This window comes from Palaemon carinicauda, chromosome 30 (assembly GCF_036898095.1).
Source record: "Palaemon carinicauda isolate YSFRI2023 chromosome 30, ASM3689809v2, whole genome shotgun sequence".
NCBI lineage: Eukaryota > Metazoa > Arthropoda > Malacostraca > Decapoda > Palaemonidae > Palaemon > Palaemon carinicauda.
Genome location: NC_090754.1, coordinates 46,307,697 through 46,323,590, shown reverse-complemented (window position 1 = coordinate 46,323,590; position 15,894 = coordinate 46,307,697). Strand labels below are relative to the sequence as shown.

Sequence of the window (15,894 nt, the reverse complement as noted above, 5' to 3'; positions counted from 1 at the left end):
TGAGATTGGAGTTGTGAGAAATGAAAGTGACGGAGAGACAGAAATTGAGTGTGTTTGAGATGAAGTGTCTAAGGAGTATGGCTGGTGTATCTTGAGTAGATAGGGTTAGGAACGAAGTAGTGAGGGTGAGAACAGGTGTAAGAAATGAGTTAGCAGCTAGAGTGGATATGAATGTGTTGAGGTGGTTTGGCCATGTTGAGAGAATGGAAAATGGCTGTCTGCTAAAGAAGATGGTGAATGCAAGAGTTGATGGGAGAAGTACAAGAGGAAGGCCAAGATTTGGGTGAATGGATGGAGTGAAGAAAGCTCTGGGTGATAGGAGGACAGATGTGAGAAAGGCAAGAGCGTGCTAGAAATAGGAATGAGGCGAGCAATTGTGACGCAGTTCCGGTAGGCCCTGCTGCTTCCTCCGGTGCCTAAGATGACCGTGGAGGTAGCAGCAGTAGGGGATTCAGCATTATGAAGCTTCATCTGTGGTGGATAATGTGGGAGGGTGGGTTGAGTCCCTTCTCAGGCTAGGAGGAACGTAGAGAGGAGAGGTCCCCTTTTCTGTTTCATTTGTTTGATGTCGGCTACCCCCAAAAATTGGGGGAAGTGCCTTGGTATATGTATGTATGTACCTAGGCAATATTCGTCATGCAGTGCACTCTAGGCATTACTTTATAAGCTTTTCCAATTCCTGTTGGCCTCCAGCACTCCATGGTTTTCCTGAGGCTACTCTTCATAATTTATTACACCACTCATGATTCAATGGCTGTCATTTGCTTCCTGTAGATCTGGATCAGAACATGCAGGTTACAGTAAACAGTGGCACAGAATGTGGTTTATGGTCTGGTGTGGGGAAATCAGCATTGGTGACATATCCCCACTTCTGAAGTAAGATCCCTTGATCTAACTTGATCGAAGGTGGTTCATTCCTTCCTGTTGAGGGATGTTCCACAAGGTTGGTGTTTGCTAAGGTCAGGTAGTGGTTCATTGGCTAAATTACAGTCACTCTATCTATTTCATCAACTGGTAGACAGCATACTTTAGATGTTCAGGACCCTCTACGGCCATGAAGCTTTTTCTTGATTTTTGTCGTCTTGTTGCCTGATGTCCACGAACTGAATGCCTTGGATCATTAATCTCTTTGACCCTTTCATTTTTAGCAATAGCATTTCATTGAATTTTAGGTGGTGTGATACTGGCCAGTCTATAAAAATATGCTAGGGGTGTTGCCTTTAATGTGCATGCTTATTTGACAGGCTCCATTAAGCTTTGAATTCACTTTCGTTGAGGGACATGATCTTTCCCACTCTGGTGAACAATATTCTGTAGTAGAATACCAGACTGCTAGAGCTGCTCCCAAGCTGGTATTGGCTAACTTGCCAAGCAGGTTGTGTTTTGTTGCTAGTTTTTTTCTGTTTGTATGTGTTCTTTAAAGCTATTACAGTCAAGGTATTCACCCATCATAAAGAAAAGTTTATCATACTAACTATCATTTATTTGTGAAAAACTTAAATTTTTATTCATTAAGATAAGTCTTAATGGGAGGTTAGGGAACTTTTTCCTTAATTATTTTCTACTGAAACTTTCACAAATGTTTTTTTCCATCGTATTTACAAGATTTTGGTTGAAAATTAAAGTGAATCTGCTCAACTTTATATTATAATGGGTGCCTTATGGTATTATCGGTCTGCCAAAGTTGTTTAACCAAGCCACTACTGTATGTTATAAACTTTTAGTTTTTGATGTTGAAATTTTTTATTTTGTACTCAAGATTATATGGAAATATTTGATATACTGTATGTAATTGTTTGTTAGTTCTCTAAAAATTATATAATTACTTTTGAAAAAGATGAGAATTCTTAGAAAATTTCTTACATTGATCTATATCCTAAGACTTAGTATTCATATGAAATTTGTTCATCTGTCAGTAGACATACCTTTTGACTTGATTTCAATGCAAATTGTTTTTTTTTTTTTTTTTTTGTAATTTCTTTATTAAGTGACCTAAAATATTTCAATGTTAAGGATCATTTGAGGGATTAGAAGTTGAATGCATGCTTACAGTTTGTTACATGTTGATTGAAATAGTTTATACAAAATATGCTGGTTTTATTATTTATTGGTACATCATTTTACTGTATGGCACTAATTCTTGTAGCTACAATATGGTTCTTTCGATTTTTGAAAGATAACATGGTTTTAAAATATTCACTTATTATAGAGTCCTTTATTATGAAGGTTTGTAAAACCGACATATCAAATCCATGTACAAATTTGAATTGCATGACCAGAGGCAAGTACAAATCTTGTACTTTTATGGATTTGGTCCATAAAGCCTGCCACTGGGAAGCCATTCAACCGTTATATTTTTTCTTGTTTGTGGATCCCCCAGCTACACTATCTGACAGATTAAGATTGAGAATTCACTGAGCCTGTCTAGTACCATCTTGACCACATTGTTATCCTTTTCTGAAATCAACATTTATTGGTTGCTATTCCCATTCTAACTGATGTCACTTAGGGGCTTTGCTGTAAATATTTGCTTCCTCTGTTCCATACTCTTGATGACGATATATCACTTACCAGAATATTCTCCCCAGAAGTGTCCATTCAGTAATCTCCCCATCCATACTCTGAGACCTTTCCAGTGATTGCACTCATATGATGCTGAACAAAATCTCCAATTTCTGTTAAGTTTATGGCTTGCCATTGTTAGCTCTGCCCTAACTCCTAGAACAGGTGACAAGTGGATTTGTGCATCATACTTTTTAATTTTGATGAGGTCTTCTGTCACACTTGAAACTTAACCTGGACCAACATTTGTCAGGCCCAGGCAACTGCAGGTTGAATGCAAAGGTCATACACATCACCTAGGAACCTCCCAATTGTTTAAAAACTGTCCAAATTATTGTCCTCAGAAAATACTACCAGGCAAAGAAAAAACGCTAGGACTCACGTTAACCATGGTTAATGTGTTATTCTTTTTGTGAAATTCACTTTTATTATCCAATGAGCTACTGTACCACTCCTTATTTGCAAGAGTGGTTATTGCCAAAAAAATGGCTCTTGGTCCTCTTCAAGTCTCAGATTGGAAGAATAGTGGGATTCTTACTCGGAGGCTTTCTTTTTGGGAGAAAAATCCCTATAGATAAATTTTTATATTCATTCATGGAAATTCCAAATGGCCAAACAAACCACTGTGCCCCAGTAATATAGCCCAAATTGAATAAATCTAATCCAATGGTTTTGAAAAGCATTCAAGTTTTGCAATTAAGTATCGTAGTCAAGCTTGCTGTAATTCTTGATGATTTGTAGTTATCTAAATACCCCGAGATATAAGATATATTTTGGTTTCAGAAATATGTTTTACCATCAACTAAATGTAATGTAGAGCAGCTGAAGACTGATGGGCAGGATCAGGCATTCCACATTGTTGTAAGAACCAGTTTAGTTCATGTCCTTATCAATAACCCAGCAGACACTGTCGAGCAGCAATGGTACTCAAGTGAAAGTAAAGGTCTGTATTTGTATAAAAATCTTAAATCTGATTGATGCACATTAATAACCTGAATTTATTTATTGTTGACATTTATGCTGCCTTTGATTTCAACTTGACAGTAAGCCCTCTAGTTACAAGTTCTCAAAGTTTAAAACTTATTTGCAATAAATATAAAATTATTTAAATGCAAATTATCAAATTCTGTTCAAAAGCATCTCTAGGAATACTGGAGTGAATTTGGGGTTTTGGAGGGAGATTAGTCATTTCATTCTTAATTAGGGGACACCCCATATTCATTTATTTATCCATGATGTACTTACAAGTCAGGCCCAAAATAAGTATTAAAACTTGGAGTTTATCACTACAGATGATATAGGAAAAACCATATCCATAATAATTTTTTATTCATACCTGTACAATATGATTAATTTACAATGAGTTTACAAGACAATGAAAATGAAAACAGTGATCAGAACCTTATATGGAGTTGTCAACAAAGTCCCATAATGGCACAAAATTTGTATCATAAATGTGATTACAAAAAATATATGACTTTCTTACATAACATATACAGACAATTAGGAAACTTTTTTGAGTGCCAAAGAAGGATGTTATAGGTATACTCTGAGAGGCATCATAGATTATTATCACACATGCTCACTCGAGATTAAAGTTAAGTCCCTGTTGATTTTTGCAAGAAATGCAAAAGGTTATATATCAATTGCAGGTTCTGCAATAACTGTACTAAGAAGGAAACCTGAAAAAAAATTAAGATGGCCATGACCAAGTGCAGTGCATTGTGACTTCAACCAGCATTTGATTGGTCCTAAGTTATTACAATTTTAAGAGGATGAACAGTGACATGGACAAACTTATTGAAAATTTTGGGACTAAAGTTAAAAGTAAATATTAAGCTAACTGACCTTATTTTTATCAGGTATCTGTAGAACATAATAGCAAAATGCACGTATCACTGGTTACCAGTACTCGAAATGATGGTACAAATATGGAATGGCTCTTAAAACAGATTTTGAATTAAAATTCTGAACAGCTAATGCAGTGCACAATTAACATTCAGTCAACTAATAAAAAAGTCCAATGAAAGGAGTATACATGATTCTAAATAGTATAATGAATAAATCTAGTTCTGACATTCATGCCTGATTCCTGATTTTCATTGTTGGCAATTCAATCATGACAATGAAATTATACAATCACATATACATATCAGTTACAAAAGAAGCAGTCTTAAATTCAAAAAGAATATAATACATTATGTATATAAATACCACCCATTATCATATAAGAACTTAAGATTTTGAAAATAAGAAATCTAAAATTTAAAAGAATAGATATTACAAGAAAATATTTACTGTGTAGATAATGTCCTGGATGAACCGACTTGTGGCTTTTTAGAGCAAGTCTAAAGAAAAATTCATCTTACCAAAGTGGAAACTACAACCCACAAATTCAGGTCCAACCACTAGACGCTCTGGATCTTTTTACATTTGTTAACAGTTCTTACCGAACTTTGAGCAGTGTAAATTGTATTGGCACAATTTACTTATCCAAAAAGATGAAATATAAAATATACTAAGCAACAAGGTTCAAGTTGCTACCACAATGCACAGCCTACCCAAACACCTTACTATGGGTCAGTTAGACATTACTGCACCAGTCATAAGGGATATCACGTAAGTGACTTGGTTATAAATATAGGAAAGAGAATTCAGAACAGCATGGTCTTCAATGTGAAACCATTTACAGAAAATTGAAGGTAGTTTTATTTCTTTCTTAAGGTAAAAATAGCAAAACATAATCAACTTGAAAAAATATTTTTTTTTTTGCTTTTGCAACTGCTCAGTTATGTAATTGGTAATAATAGTAATATACTACCTAATCTCTAAGCCTCCATTATAAAGATGGATCCTGAGGAATCAGCGTTTCTGTACTAACAGGATATCGAGAAAAATGCACCACATCTCTATCTTCATCGTGCTGCAGTTTTTCTAATGTTTCTTGTACGCTTGAAGCTGCATAATTTTCAGGATTCTGGCAGTAATCTGCAATTACCCAAAAGGAGACATTAGTAATAACAATCTAACATTAGTAAAATGTGTAGTTTGAAATATGTAAATCGGCAACAAAAATATTCCCTCAAAAGTGAATTTCTAAAACATTTTTTATACGATAAATATTTTCCAATTAAATATCCTATTAATTCATGCATTTTGTCCTGATGACTTAAAATGACTGGCCTAAAACTCATAAATCTAATAGAATTAAATATAGTTTAAATAGCTTCTAGTATCAATAAATAATGGTTTACATGATCCATACTCTAGCAATAAAAGCATGCTCTCTGTTCACTATTTTTCTTGAAGACAAAAGAGGGGAATCTACACAGACCAATAGTACCTAGGGGACACTATTAACCCCTAGAGTACTATATTGCCCAACCAAAATTTTTTATAGCCAATGGATAACATTGAAATTTTGAAAAGGGTGAAGTGTTTGGATACTTATAAGTCTTCATGTACTGTACAAATATACAAACATTCAAGTAAGGATACTTACCAAGGCAATTAATGTGAGTTGCTAACATTTTTGCAACGGCAATACGAACATTTGGGACTTTATCATTTGCTAACATAAGCATGTCTGGCAAGAACATTCGACACCAGTCTGGTACTGGTAACGATCTTTCTGCAACAAGTTGACCACTTAAAAATGCATAGGACTGCCTTCTTGACCATGTGGTAGACTGTGCAAATGTCTCCCTTAATTGCTGACTTAAATCTTCAACATCACCTGGTTCTCCTTCACAGCCAAGTTGTCGGACAAGTTGACACACCTAAGTACAGTATAATAAACATTAGTCATTCAATTAGATTACTCCAAACTACTATTTTTGCCATAGTGCCTAGTATATATGTCTCAGTTAGCAGCAGAGGTCTAATTCACATGTGGTCAAAACTCTGTTTAATATTTTGAAAAGTAAATTTGAAGTCGAGTACAAGAAATCTAAATTATAGTGCCAAGATGTTTAAATAAACATTTAACATTGTAATTCTAAGTATAGCAAAGTGCTATCAATATCCTGATACTAGTGGCAATAATTCCAAGAACAGTACTTACGACATTGTAACAAGTTCGTCTGATGTGAACAACTTTATCAGCCATAAGTATTAAAGCTATAGGCACCAAGTAAAGCAGGCAATCCTCAGCTGCGAACAAGTCTATGATATCTGACAGCTGGATTGCCAGTTCTAATCTAAATCGCCAGTTATTTTCGTTGTCGGTGCGCAGAAACTCATCCATGCGAGGAAGATATTCTCTGCGATTCCTGGGTTTCAAAAGTCGAAGGAAATGTGCCAAATGTTTCAAAACACCAATCCGGACTTCATCCAAATCTTTGATGAAACCATTGAAAACTGGGACAAGGTCACTTTGCGAAATTTCTTCTCCTAATATAACAGCCAACTCATGTATGCTAAAAGCCAAAGTTCTTCTAACCTTCCACTGAAAAACAAGACATTGCAAAGGAATGATTATCACTGTAAACTTTGTAAAATATTAAGAGTAATTTCTATAAAAAAAAAAATTCACTTTACATGATGTACAACATGATGATGATAAGTACAATAAAAGTTTAATTCAATTTCACTGGATTTGGGAAGGCCAGCTATAAATATATAAACTAAAGAATCAGTTATTTACGCATCTAAATTGAACTATAATACAAAAAATTATTCTGTTGTAGATACTGGAAAGTTTTTATATTGTATAAAATATGTTTATACAATTATTTTAAAGCTTAACCAAATTTCACTATGTTCTATTTTTTTTTTAAATTATATAAAATGACAAAAACCTTACTATTACTAATGAAAATTATCGAAAATAATAAAATCTGGAATAACTGCAATAACAATATCAACAATGAGTTTGTCTTTGAATCAAATGCTGTACAGTATAACTAAGAAATAAAATACAGTATATATCTAAATAAAACAATGTTAATAAATAGACAGGCATTAAAACCATTATTGTAAGTGTAATTATTCACTGTAGAGTATTTCTAATTGAACAATATCTATAGCACTTACATGCATGTCCCCAGCCAAAGTCTCATATGTATCCTTTAACACCGGCCAGTTTTCTCTACCTAAAGTTAACGCCACAGCTGGTAACGAATAGGCACAATGTCTTGTAAGTTCACTATCAACAGTTTCAGCTCTCATTGGGTCTGTCATGCTAATGTAATGTTCCAATAAAGTCTGAAAAAAAAAGAGGAAAAATGTTCAAACAAACAAGATTCTGGTTATGAAAATCATTATATAGAATTATACAGTTCACTTAAAATATTTGAAGCCAAAGATAAAAAAATGGTACTCATTAGTTACAGATTTATAAATATACCAAACAAAATATTCTTAGTAAAAAAAATATTGGAATCGACTAAAAAAAATCAATTGTGACTCACTTTAGGTACAATGTCTTGATTCAGACTAAATTCCAAGGATCCTGCAGAATGGTCAGCAGCAGAAGACATCTGTTCCGACGTTCCCGGCAACATAACATCTACCGAATCCATTATCCCAGCAAATGGATCACTTCTCCTCTGAGATAACAGAGGAGGTAAGCTTTGCCCTGAGTTTGGCATATTTACAGAACAATCACTAGGGGATACTACATCCATTTCACGTTTTTTAAGTTCAGTTACAGTTCCACCAGACATACTAACACGGGCTTGAGTAAGACGTGAGGCAAGGATTGAGGGTTGAGGATCATTCTTGTGTTGAATAGATGTAACAGATGCAGCACAAACTTGGGCATAAGTAGCTTGTTGCTGTGTTCCTGTTACTCTGACAACATCTGCACTCTGTTTCGGAAATTTGAAATAACTAAGTGATTGTGACAAGTTAACTAAATGCCATTAAAATTTCTATGTGCGCAATAATTGGTAAACACGTAAGAGAAACATAGGGAAGCAAGATTCTATAGCATGCATCAATGACATAGGTAACTCCCTGTAAAGAATTTTAAATACATGTACAGTAAATAAACAGAAATTTTTTTTACCATTACTTCAATTAAGACTTTACTAAAAACTTTACTACATAAGGAATTATGTTTATGAAACAATTTAATCATCAATTACATTTAATCTGTACTAAAGTACAACCTTGAAAATAGAAAATTTACCATATTGGCAAATTACAGTACCTACACATGCTAAATAAATTAGTTACCAATGTTTTCGACAGTACCTAACTAGTTATTTATAACAAGAAAACTTGTATAACTATTACAAAATAGTTTCCAGTTACCTCAGACTCCTGGTTAACTGCTTTCTCATCACCAGTACTATCATCATCCGTACTACTTTCTGTCGTCGTTACTCCCTCTAAAGAAGCTGCTAATGCCTCTAAATCCGCCTGTAATATATTTTATATATATTTATATAAATATAAATTTACCTCTTAGTATATCGTCAGGATTTAATTTCACACTAACTCACTTTTAATTACTATAATATCATTAATCGGCTATATACACAGGCAAGAAGAAACTGTAATGTAAAGATTTTATAAAATTATATAATCAAGGGATTCATGATGATCACACAATATAAAGCATATATTAGTCATAAAGCACATGCATTTGAAATTGGCAAAACAAAAAAAATATTCACAATGTATGAACATGAATGGAGTAAGGTTAAAATTGTTCTATCTAGTAAATTTTGTCAAGTATATACTCAAGACATAAAAAGGGATTGTAAACTTAGACAAGTCAAGGTGATTATCGTACAGTTATTCAATATGTAATAGTTTCCTATTAAGATTGTACGTATACTGTAAGTGAACATCAGCATGTGATCATGAGAAATAAGAGGGAGCTGGCTCAGCATACCTTACTAGTTCAAAATAATAAAATTAGTCAGGTGATATAAATTGGAAAAGTATGTTAATGCACAAAATACCCCAAAATTCCACATGATTACCGTATTTCAACATGTCGGAAAAAAATACCCCAAAATGTCACACGATTACCGTATTTCAATATGTTGGGAGACATTCTTTTTAGTCAAACTACCAAGTAAACAAAAACCTACCATAAGTATCATGGTATAGTCAACTTTTTATTTTTTCCAATAACCAGTTTTAATATATTAATGTACTGTATGTTATAGTTTTGATGCATTATAAGCAGACTAAATTGTTAGACTATTGTCTTGTAGACACTACTTGTAATTAGTACCATACCAAAATAACTTCTACTTGAAAAACTGAAGATTTTCTTCTATTTGAAAATTGAAGGTTTCTTTGACTTCCAGACACATTCAGCAATAAAGTGCAACAAGAAACCTTCTAAAAAAAAAAATTGCAATCGAAAGAAAAAATAATAAATTTTTCATAGCTATTGGTCAGTATACATGCTCAAAGTTACATTTTCCAATAGAAAAATGTTACCTTACTGAAAATATTTTTGCAAATACTTGAAAAATTCTTATAAGCTAAAACTACAGAGCAAAATTCAAATGGAAGCAAAGAGGGATTTCTAGCCCATCTAGTAATTGCAATGCTGTATTAGACAAGGCACCTTTCTTTCTCACCTCAACTGTAGCACTAGGCTCCTTGTCCAACCTTGGCTGTTTTTCTTGTTGTGGGGTACTGGTGGTAGTTGTGGTATTTGAGTATGGTGGTGAAGAGGAACAGGAAGCAAGTGTTATGTTGGGATTTTCAGAATCAGTAGCCATGGTAAGATTCACCTGGGACTGGTAAGTTCCATTATTCTCTTGAACTTTTGCTTTGACACACACATTAGTAGTTTGTCCCATAATATCAATATCCACTTCTATTTGTGGGATAGGAAGTTCAATGGGCATTATAGGAGTACGCCAATAATTGAACGTATTGAAAGCAGGGTTGTTATCAAGATGGACGTGAAGATGACCCTCTGTACCCGAAACGGTAAGGGAATTGCTCTGAGGCTGAACACCATCCACAGGACTTGGGAATGTGTTTGGGGGTATGGCTGGCACAGTGGATTGCACATTTACTTCGTGTTGGCTTAAGGTAGACTGCTGGGGGAGTGAAGGGGATGAAGAATGTGTGGAGAGAGATGTTGAGGTACTGGTTATTGCTTCTACCTCATTACTGGAGCAGTTTTCCTCTATGCTTGAAAAAAGATATGCCCTTGCTCTTCTCTCTTCTGAACTTTCATTATGGAAAGGCTCAGGATTTGAATTTTCGCTTGACTCGCTTATTTCTTCCACGTCCATTGGCTCGCTTTCAAGACAGTCTTTTCCCGACGTCCCACCTCCATCTGCCTCACCTTTACCATAATCTTGCTGCTCAGGAGGGGGTAAGGAATCAGAGGATGTGTTGCACTTTTCTTTTTTATCGTCTTCACTTCCGCTATCTACTTTCTCTTGTGTGTTGCAAATTTTGTCCCTGAAAGAGATTAAAACACTATAAAATGCTGTTTAACAGATAAAACTTATAAATTTATTCTAGTTATAGCTATTTTCTTGAATAAATGTCACCCATATAATACAACAGTCACAGACACATCCATACTTAAAGCTGCTGAACAGTGAATATGTAAATTTCTTTGAAGCTTATAATTTTCTTTTTAAATTTTTGTTTCAAAGTACAGCGAACCAGATATTTCAACTACTACCCAGTAAAATTATTCATTTTCCAAGGTTCAAAATGCACAGCCAAATAAAACCATTTAAAATAATTTTTTAACAAGATCAGTTACCCCAAAGCTTATATATTAAAAAACAATTTACAAACATTTGGCGGGGAAATGTTAGTTTTTAACAAAGTCTTTGTGCGTGAAGTGGTATCTAGTAATCCACAGACAAAGCAAATGTGGGCCAGGTATGGTGTAGCTCAGCCCTATGCACAACATTTTTTTTTTTTTTTTTTAAATTGTGGCACTTTACAGCTATCAGAATGTAAGAATCCTTGCCGTGGTATCAAAATTGAAATTGGAGAACTAATCAAAATAATAAAACAAAAATACTAGATATTTGCAAACACAATCAGACCAAATTGACGAAAACAAGACTTGGAACAGGGTGCCAACAGATCTTTGCTTTAAAGGATGAAAATGAAAATATAAACAATAGACACGGAGTGATAAAAATAGCCGAGAGTTTCTATACAATGCTATTCAATAGTGATATAAGATATATTTTGCCAATAGAAATAATGAAATACCTGAGCCGGTACCAAACGTGACAGTATTAGTAGAGAGAGGACCGCATAACAGCAGTAGAAGATAGCTAAAAATTGATTTAAGAATAGATGGAGATTTCATAGTAGTAAAACTTGCTGAACTTTACACAAAATATCTGCAAGAATGCTCTGTACCTACAGCTTGGAAAAACTTTATTATTACACTAACACAAAAGGGGAAACAAAGAGACCTGAAAAGTTACTGCCCATAAAGTTTACCCTTAGTAATATATCAAACATTTACAAAGATTATATTGATAAAAGAATTAAGACGGAGACATCGCTTCAAATTATTCACATTATACCTAGAAGCGTTTAAGAATTTAGATTGGGAAAATGTAGGAATTAACATAATTAGGAAATACCTTAACTCAAGATTTGCAGATAACATAGTTCTGTTTAATGAATCGTGGGAGGAATTGAAAAAAAAATTATAGATTTGAATAGAGAAAACAGAAATGTAGGACTGAAAATTAGTAATGAGTAAAATTATTTGAAGAGAAAACAAATATAAGGGTGAAAATTAATGAGTAAAACCAAGACTATGTTCAATGAAAATGCAGAGACAACAAATAAGGGTAATGAACTAAGCACAAGAGATTGTTAATGAACTTAGGACGGACTCAGTGTTTCCCCAGGATGAGACCAATATTAAAATAAGGATAAGCAGGTTTTTAGTGAGCATTTGGTAAACAAAATGAGATTATGAAAAGTAAAATACCACTTGTTCTAAAAAGAAAAGCTTTTAATCAGATGGTATTAGTAATAACTTTTGCAACGGAATTTTGAAGCCTTAGTAAAGGCTTAGATCATAGGCTAATTACAATTCAAAAAGAGATAGAGAAAAATGATCGGAATAACACTAAGACAGAAAAAGAGCAATAAGGATATGAGAGCAAACTAAAGTAGAGGATGCTCTAACAATGAAAATGACAGATAACAGATCTATATTAAGAATAATAGAATCGGTCCCTTAAGATTGCAAAGAAAGCAGGGGAAGGATGAGAAGACAATTGATTAACAAAAATAAGAAAATTAGCCAGTATAGACTGCTGTAGAATTGTGTAGCATATTATTGAATGTATACCAAATTTCAGTCAAATTTAAACAAATCGGCTGGTTAACCGTATATTATAATTTACTCCATTCAGGAAAAAAATTAAGGCCATCATACTTATAAAATTAGTGTAAGAACGCAAAAGCAGACTACTACTAAAGGCTTATTAAAATTAGTATTGCCAATATGATTATATTTCTTAATGTCTAAAAAAAATACAATCCAACAACAATTGCTGAAAAAATGAATTTAAACTGTTTTCATCAGTCGGGTCTATAACTAGTTCTGCTCATAATTTTTATAAGACGCCCATCATATTCTTGTAAACAATACCAAGCTTAAAACCTACGAGCTAACTTACTGAAGATGCTCGTGACAGTTTGAAAACCCAAAGAGAAATTATAGAACAGCTGACAAACTAAATTAAAAGCTATATTCACGGACCAATGGGCACACGTGCTATGACTAGGAAGGGTATATAACCGAGAGTTGAAGCCCTTAGTAGGTGATGGTGGAGAGGATATTTGCATGTTTTTATACAACTCTGTGGGCCATGACCCTGCACCGTAACCCCTTCCAGCTGCTACTACCAACAGCTGTGCAGCTGCTGTCTGACCATCACCACACCTAAAATTACCGCTCTTTGCGGAATCCTTCACTACAATGAGAAGAGGAAACGAGAACCGATTCCCTCAAACGTCTTTCGCATTCTCTGTCCCGCCTAACTATAAATTCTGTCAACAACTCCTAAGGCTCTACTGAATGGGAACTTCAAAAGCTACCCTTGTGTAGAGAACAACAACTGTGTATGAATGGGAAATCAAGTGGTATACACGTGTGCCCATACCATTTAACCCTCCTCCCCCCCTTTTACGAAGTCCAATATCTGCCACAACCCCTCTGTACAAGTAACATCCGCTGGGAATAAACGCCAACATCCCATGAGGCCGAATGCGCCCCACCCACAAATCCAACAAACACGATAATCTGTTATTCTAAAAGGTCATTACTTTTCCAGATACGAAGAAAAAAATACCACTCTTTCAATCTCTATTTGATTTTTTCTTATTTCATAAAATTATACATAAATTATACATAAGACGCTTTCGTAACATACAGTACACAACTATGAGATGAGCTATGATGAATCTAGAATACATTAAATTAACAAGTTGCTGATATCACAATTAAGTCAAGATACGACAAGAGATACTTAGGAAGAAATTTAACCGTTATGAAGTACAGTCAGGGAAAAAGAGCTATAACCGTTTGATGGCCTTTACTAAAGCTCCTGTAACAAGAAAGAGTAATTGTTTGAGCCTGTTTTGAAATTTGAGTCCCACTGATTCGGACATAGGTTTCTAACTGATAATTGCACTAATCAAGGAATAAGCTTTATTACATTCAAATTGGTTTTCAACAAGAGCGATAAAAGTTATTATTAATCAATTTTATGATATAGACACACACACACACATATATATATATATATATATATATATATATATATATATATATGTATGTATATATATATATATATATATATATAATATCTGTATACCCTGAGAAAGTAAAGATATGACCGACCATAGCAGCCGTGGGCGCAGTGACCAGTGAACAATGTAAAAGGAAATGAAATATTTAATTACTTGAATAACATGCTACTTCCCTCCGGTGGTTTGTGTAAAACCTACAAATGGTTAACCCCAAACTTTCCTGTGGGGTATCTAGCCATTGACTTTTCCCTCGGACACTATTATCCAAACACACCAAGCTTTTTTGTAAAAACCACAATATGCACACTATTTATTCCTTTCACTATTTATTATTTGTTTCACAGTATTTGTAGAGGGTTTCAGTTTGTGTACATCTTATCTTGGATTTGGAGATAAAAGTTCGTCAGCTAAACAGTTCTTGGCGTTTTCAATACAATACCCATTTGGCCTTTTGGAAAAGGCTATACAATAAAGGTAAATTCAAGTGAGGAAATCAAAGTTGCTTGACTATTCACATGAAGGATATTTTTATAAAAGCCTTCATTACAAAATGCTAAGTTGGTTAGCCAGTAAGTTTATTCCACAAGGACTAACACCTCGTGTCGTGCAACAAAGTTTTACACATGGGACCGCTATTGGACAATAAATTCTTTGATATCGAAAAATAGAGGTGATGTTCCCATTAGTTAATAACATTCCCCATTGAATTTGAGCAAACTCGAGCTCTAAACTGGAAGGCATTACAGAAACAATTAGAATTTGAGGAAAAAGAAGGGATGGTTGTGCAGAATTATACTACTGTATAAACATTGAAAATAAAAGCTCTGAAAAAAAAGTTATTTGTAAAATAATACACATCCCGTGTACATCCGAAGAGTGAAGAAAAACATGTGCATAATGTAACCATCGGTTAGGGAAGAGGAAAGGAAACCAACAGCTGTAATCATAAAAGGAACTTCCTCCATTCCTAACCGCCTAGCCCCCCCCCCCCCCCCCCCCCTTAAACCCATATCCCAGCAAGTCGCCTCTCACTCATGTTCTGGAACAGCTGTTCTCTGTCTCTAAGTCTCTCTCTCTCTCTCTCTCTCTTTTCCTAAATTCTCTTTATAAATCTTCCCAGAAATTCCATTGAATATCTTGAAAGCCTTTACTGTCCCCTTCGTTGGCATGTGCCATAAAGGTCATTCAATTAATAGAATATCAAAAATAAAAAGCTTAAATGTCATGTAATGTAATCCATGTAATGTAATCAAAGTCCACAACTCTTCTTCAGATTTTTCTCCTATACTAATAGCTTATCAGTTACATTTAAACAGAGCAATAATTCAAAATCTCTGGGGTTTTGATTGTTTATTGTAAACTAACGCAAATTGTAAAAATTCTAAAAGAAAAAAAAATATGTAATCCAAACAACGCTTTAACTGCACTATTAAAATCTTCATTAAAAAACTAACAATAAAATAGTTTAAAAGGCCTTAATAAAAATTCGTAGAATTCCTTATGCCAAACTCCATTCCCCACCCTCTCCTTTCCATCAAGCTCTCCCTCTCCCTGAACTCTATGCCTTTCCGTACAATATTCCTCGGTTACCATGTC

General features: G+C 34.2%; 2 protein-coding genes across 2 annotated transcripts in view; one reads left to right on the top strand and one right to left on the bottom strand.

Moving 5' to 3' along the window:
- Positions 1–3,547, top strand: part of LOC137623080 (uncharacterized protein C7orf50 homolog) — a 48,364-nt gene extending 44,817 nt beyond the window's left edge. Inside the window, exon 5 of the transcript XR_011040544.1 lies at positions 3,346–3,547. The gene's annotated coding sequence lies outside the window, so the exon portion shown is untranslated. The remainder of the gene's footprint in view (positions 1–3,345) is intronic.
- A 327-nt stretch (positions 3,548–3,874) lies between these two features.
- LOC137623081 (serine/threonine-protein phosphatase 4 regulatory subunit 1-like) overlaps positions 3,875–15,894 on the bottom strand; it is a 380,975-nt gene continuing 368,955 nt past the window's right edge. Inside the window, exons 11-17 of the mRNA XM_068353734.1 lie at positions 10,110–10,950; positions 8,821–8,928; positions 7,974–8,372; positions 7,597–7,767; positions 6,626–7,009; positions 6,065–6,341; positions 3,875–5,550 (exon numbers count right to left, since the gene is read on the bottom strand). Coding sequence (XP_068209835.1) covers positions 5,402–5,550; positions 6,065–6,341; positions 6,626–7,009; positions 7,597–7,767; positions 7,974–8,372; positions 8,821–8,928; positions 10,110–10,950 — 2,329 coding nt within the window. The 3' untranslated portion in view covers positions 3,875–5,401. The remainder of the gene's footprint in view (positions 5,551–6,064; positions 6,342–6,625; positions 7,010–7,596; positions 7,768–7,973; positions 8,373–8,820; positions 8,929–10,109; positions 10,951–15,894) is intronic.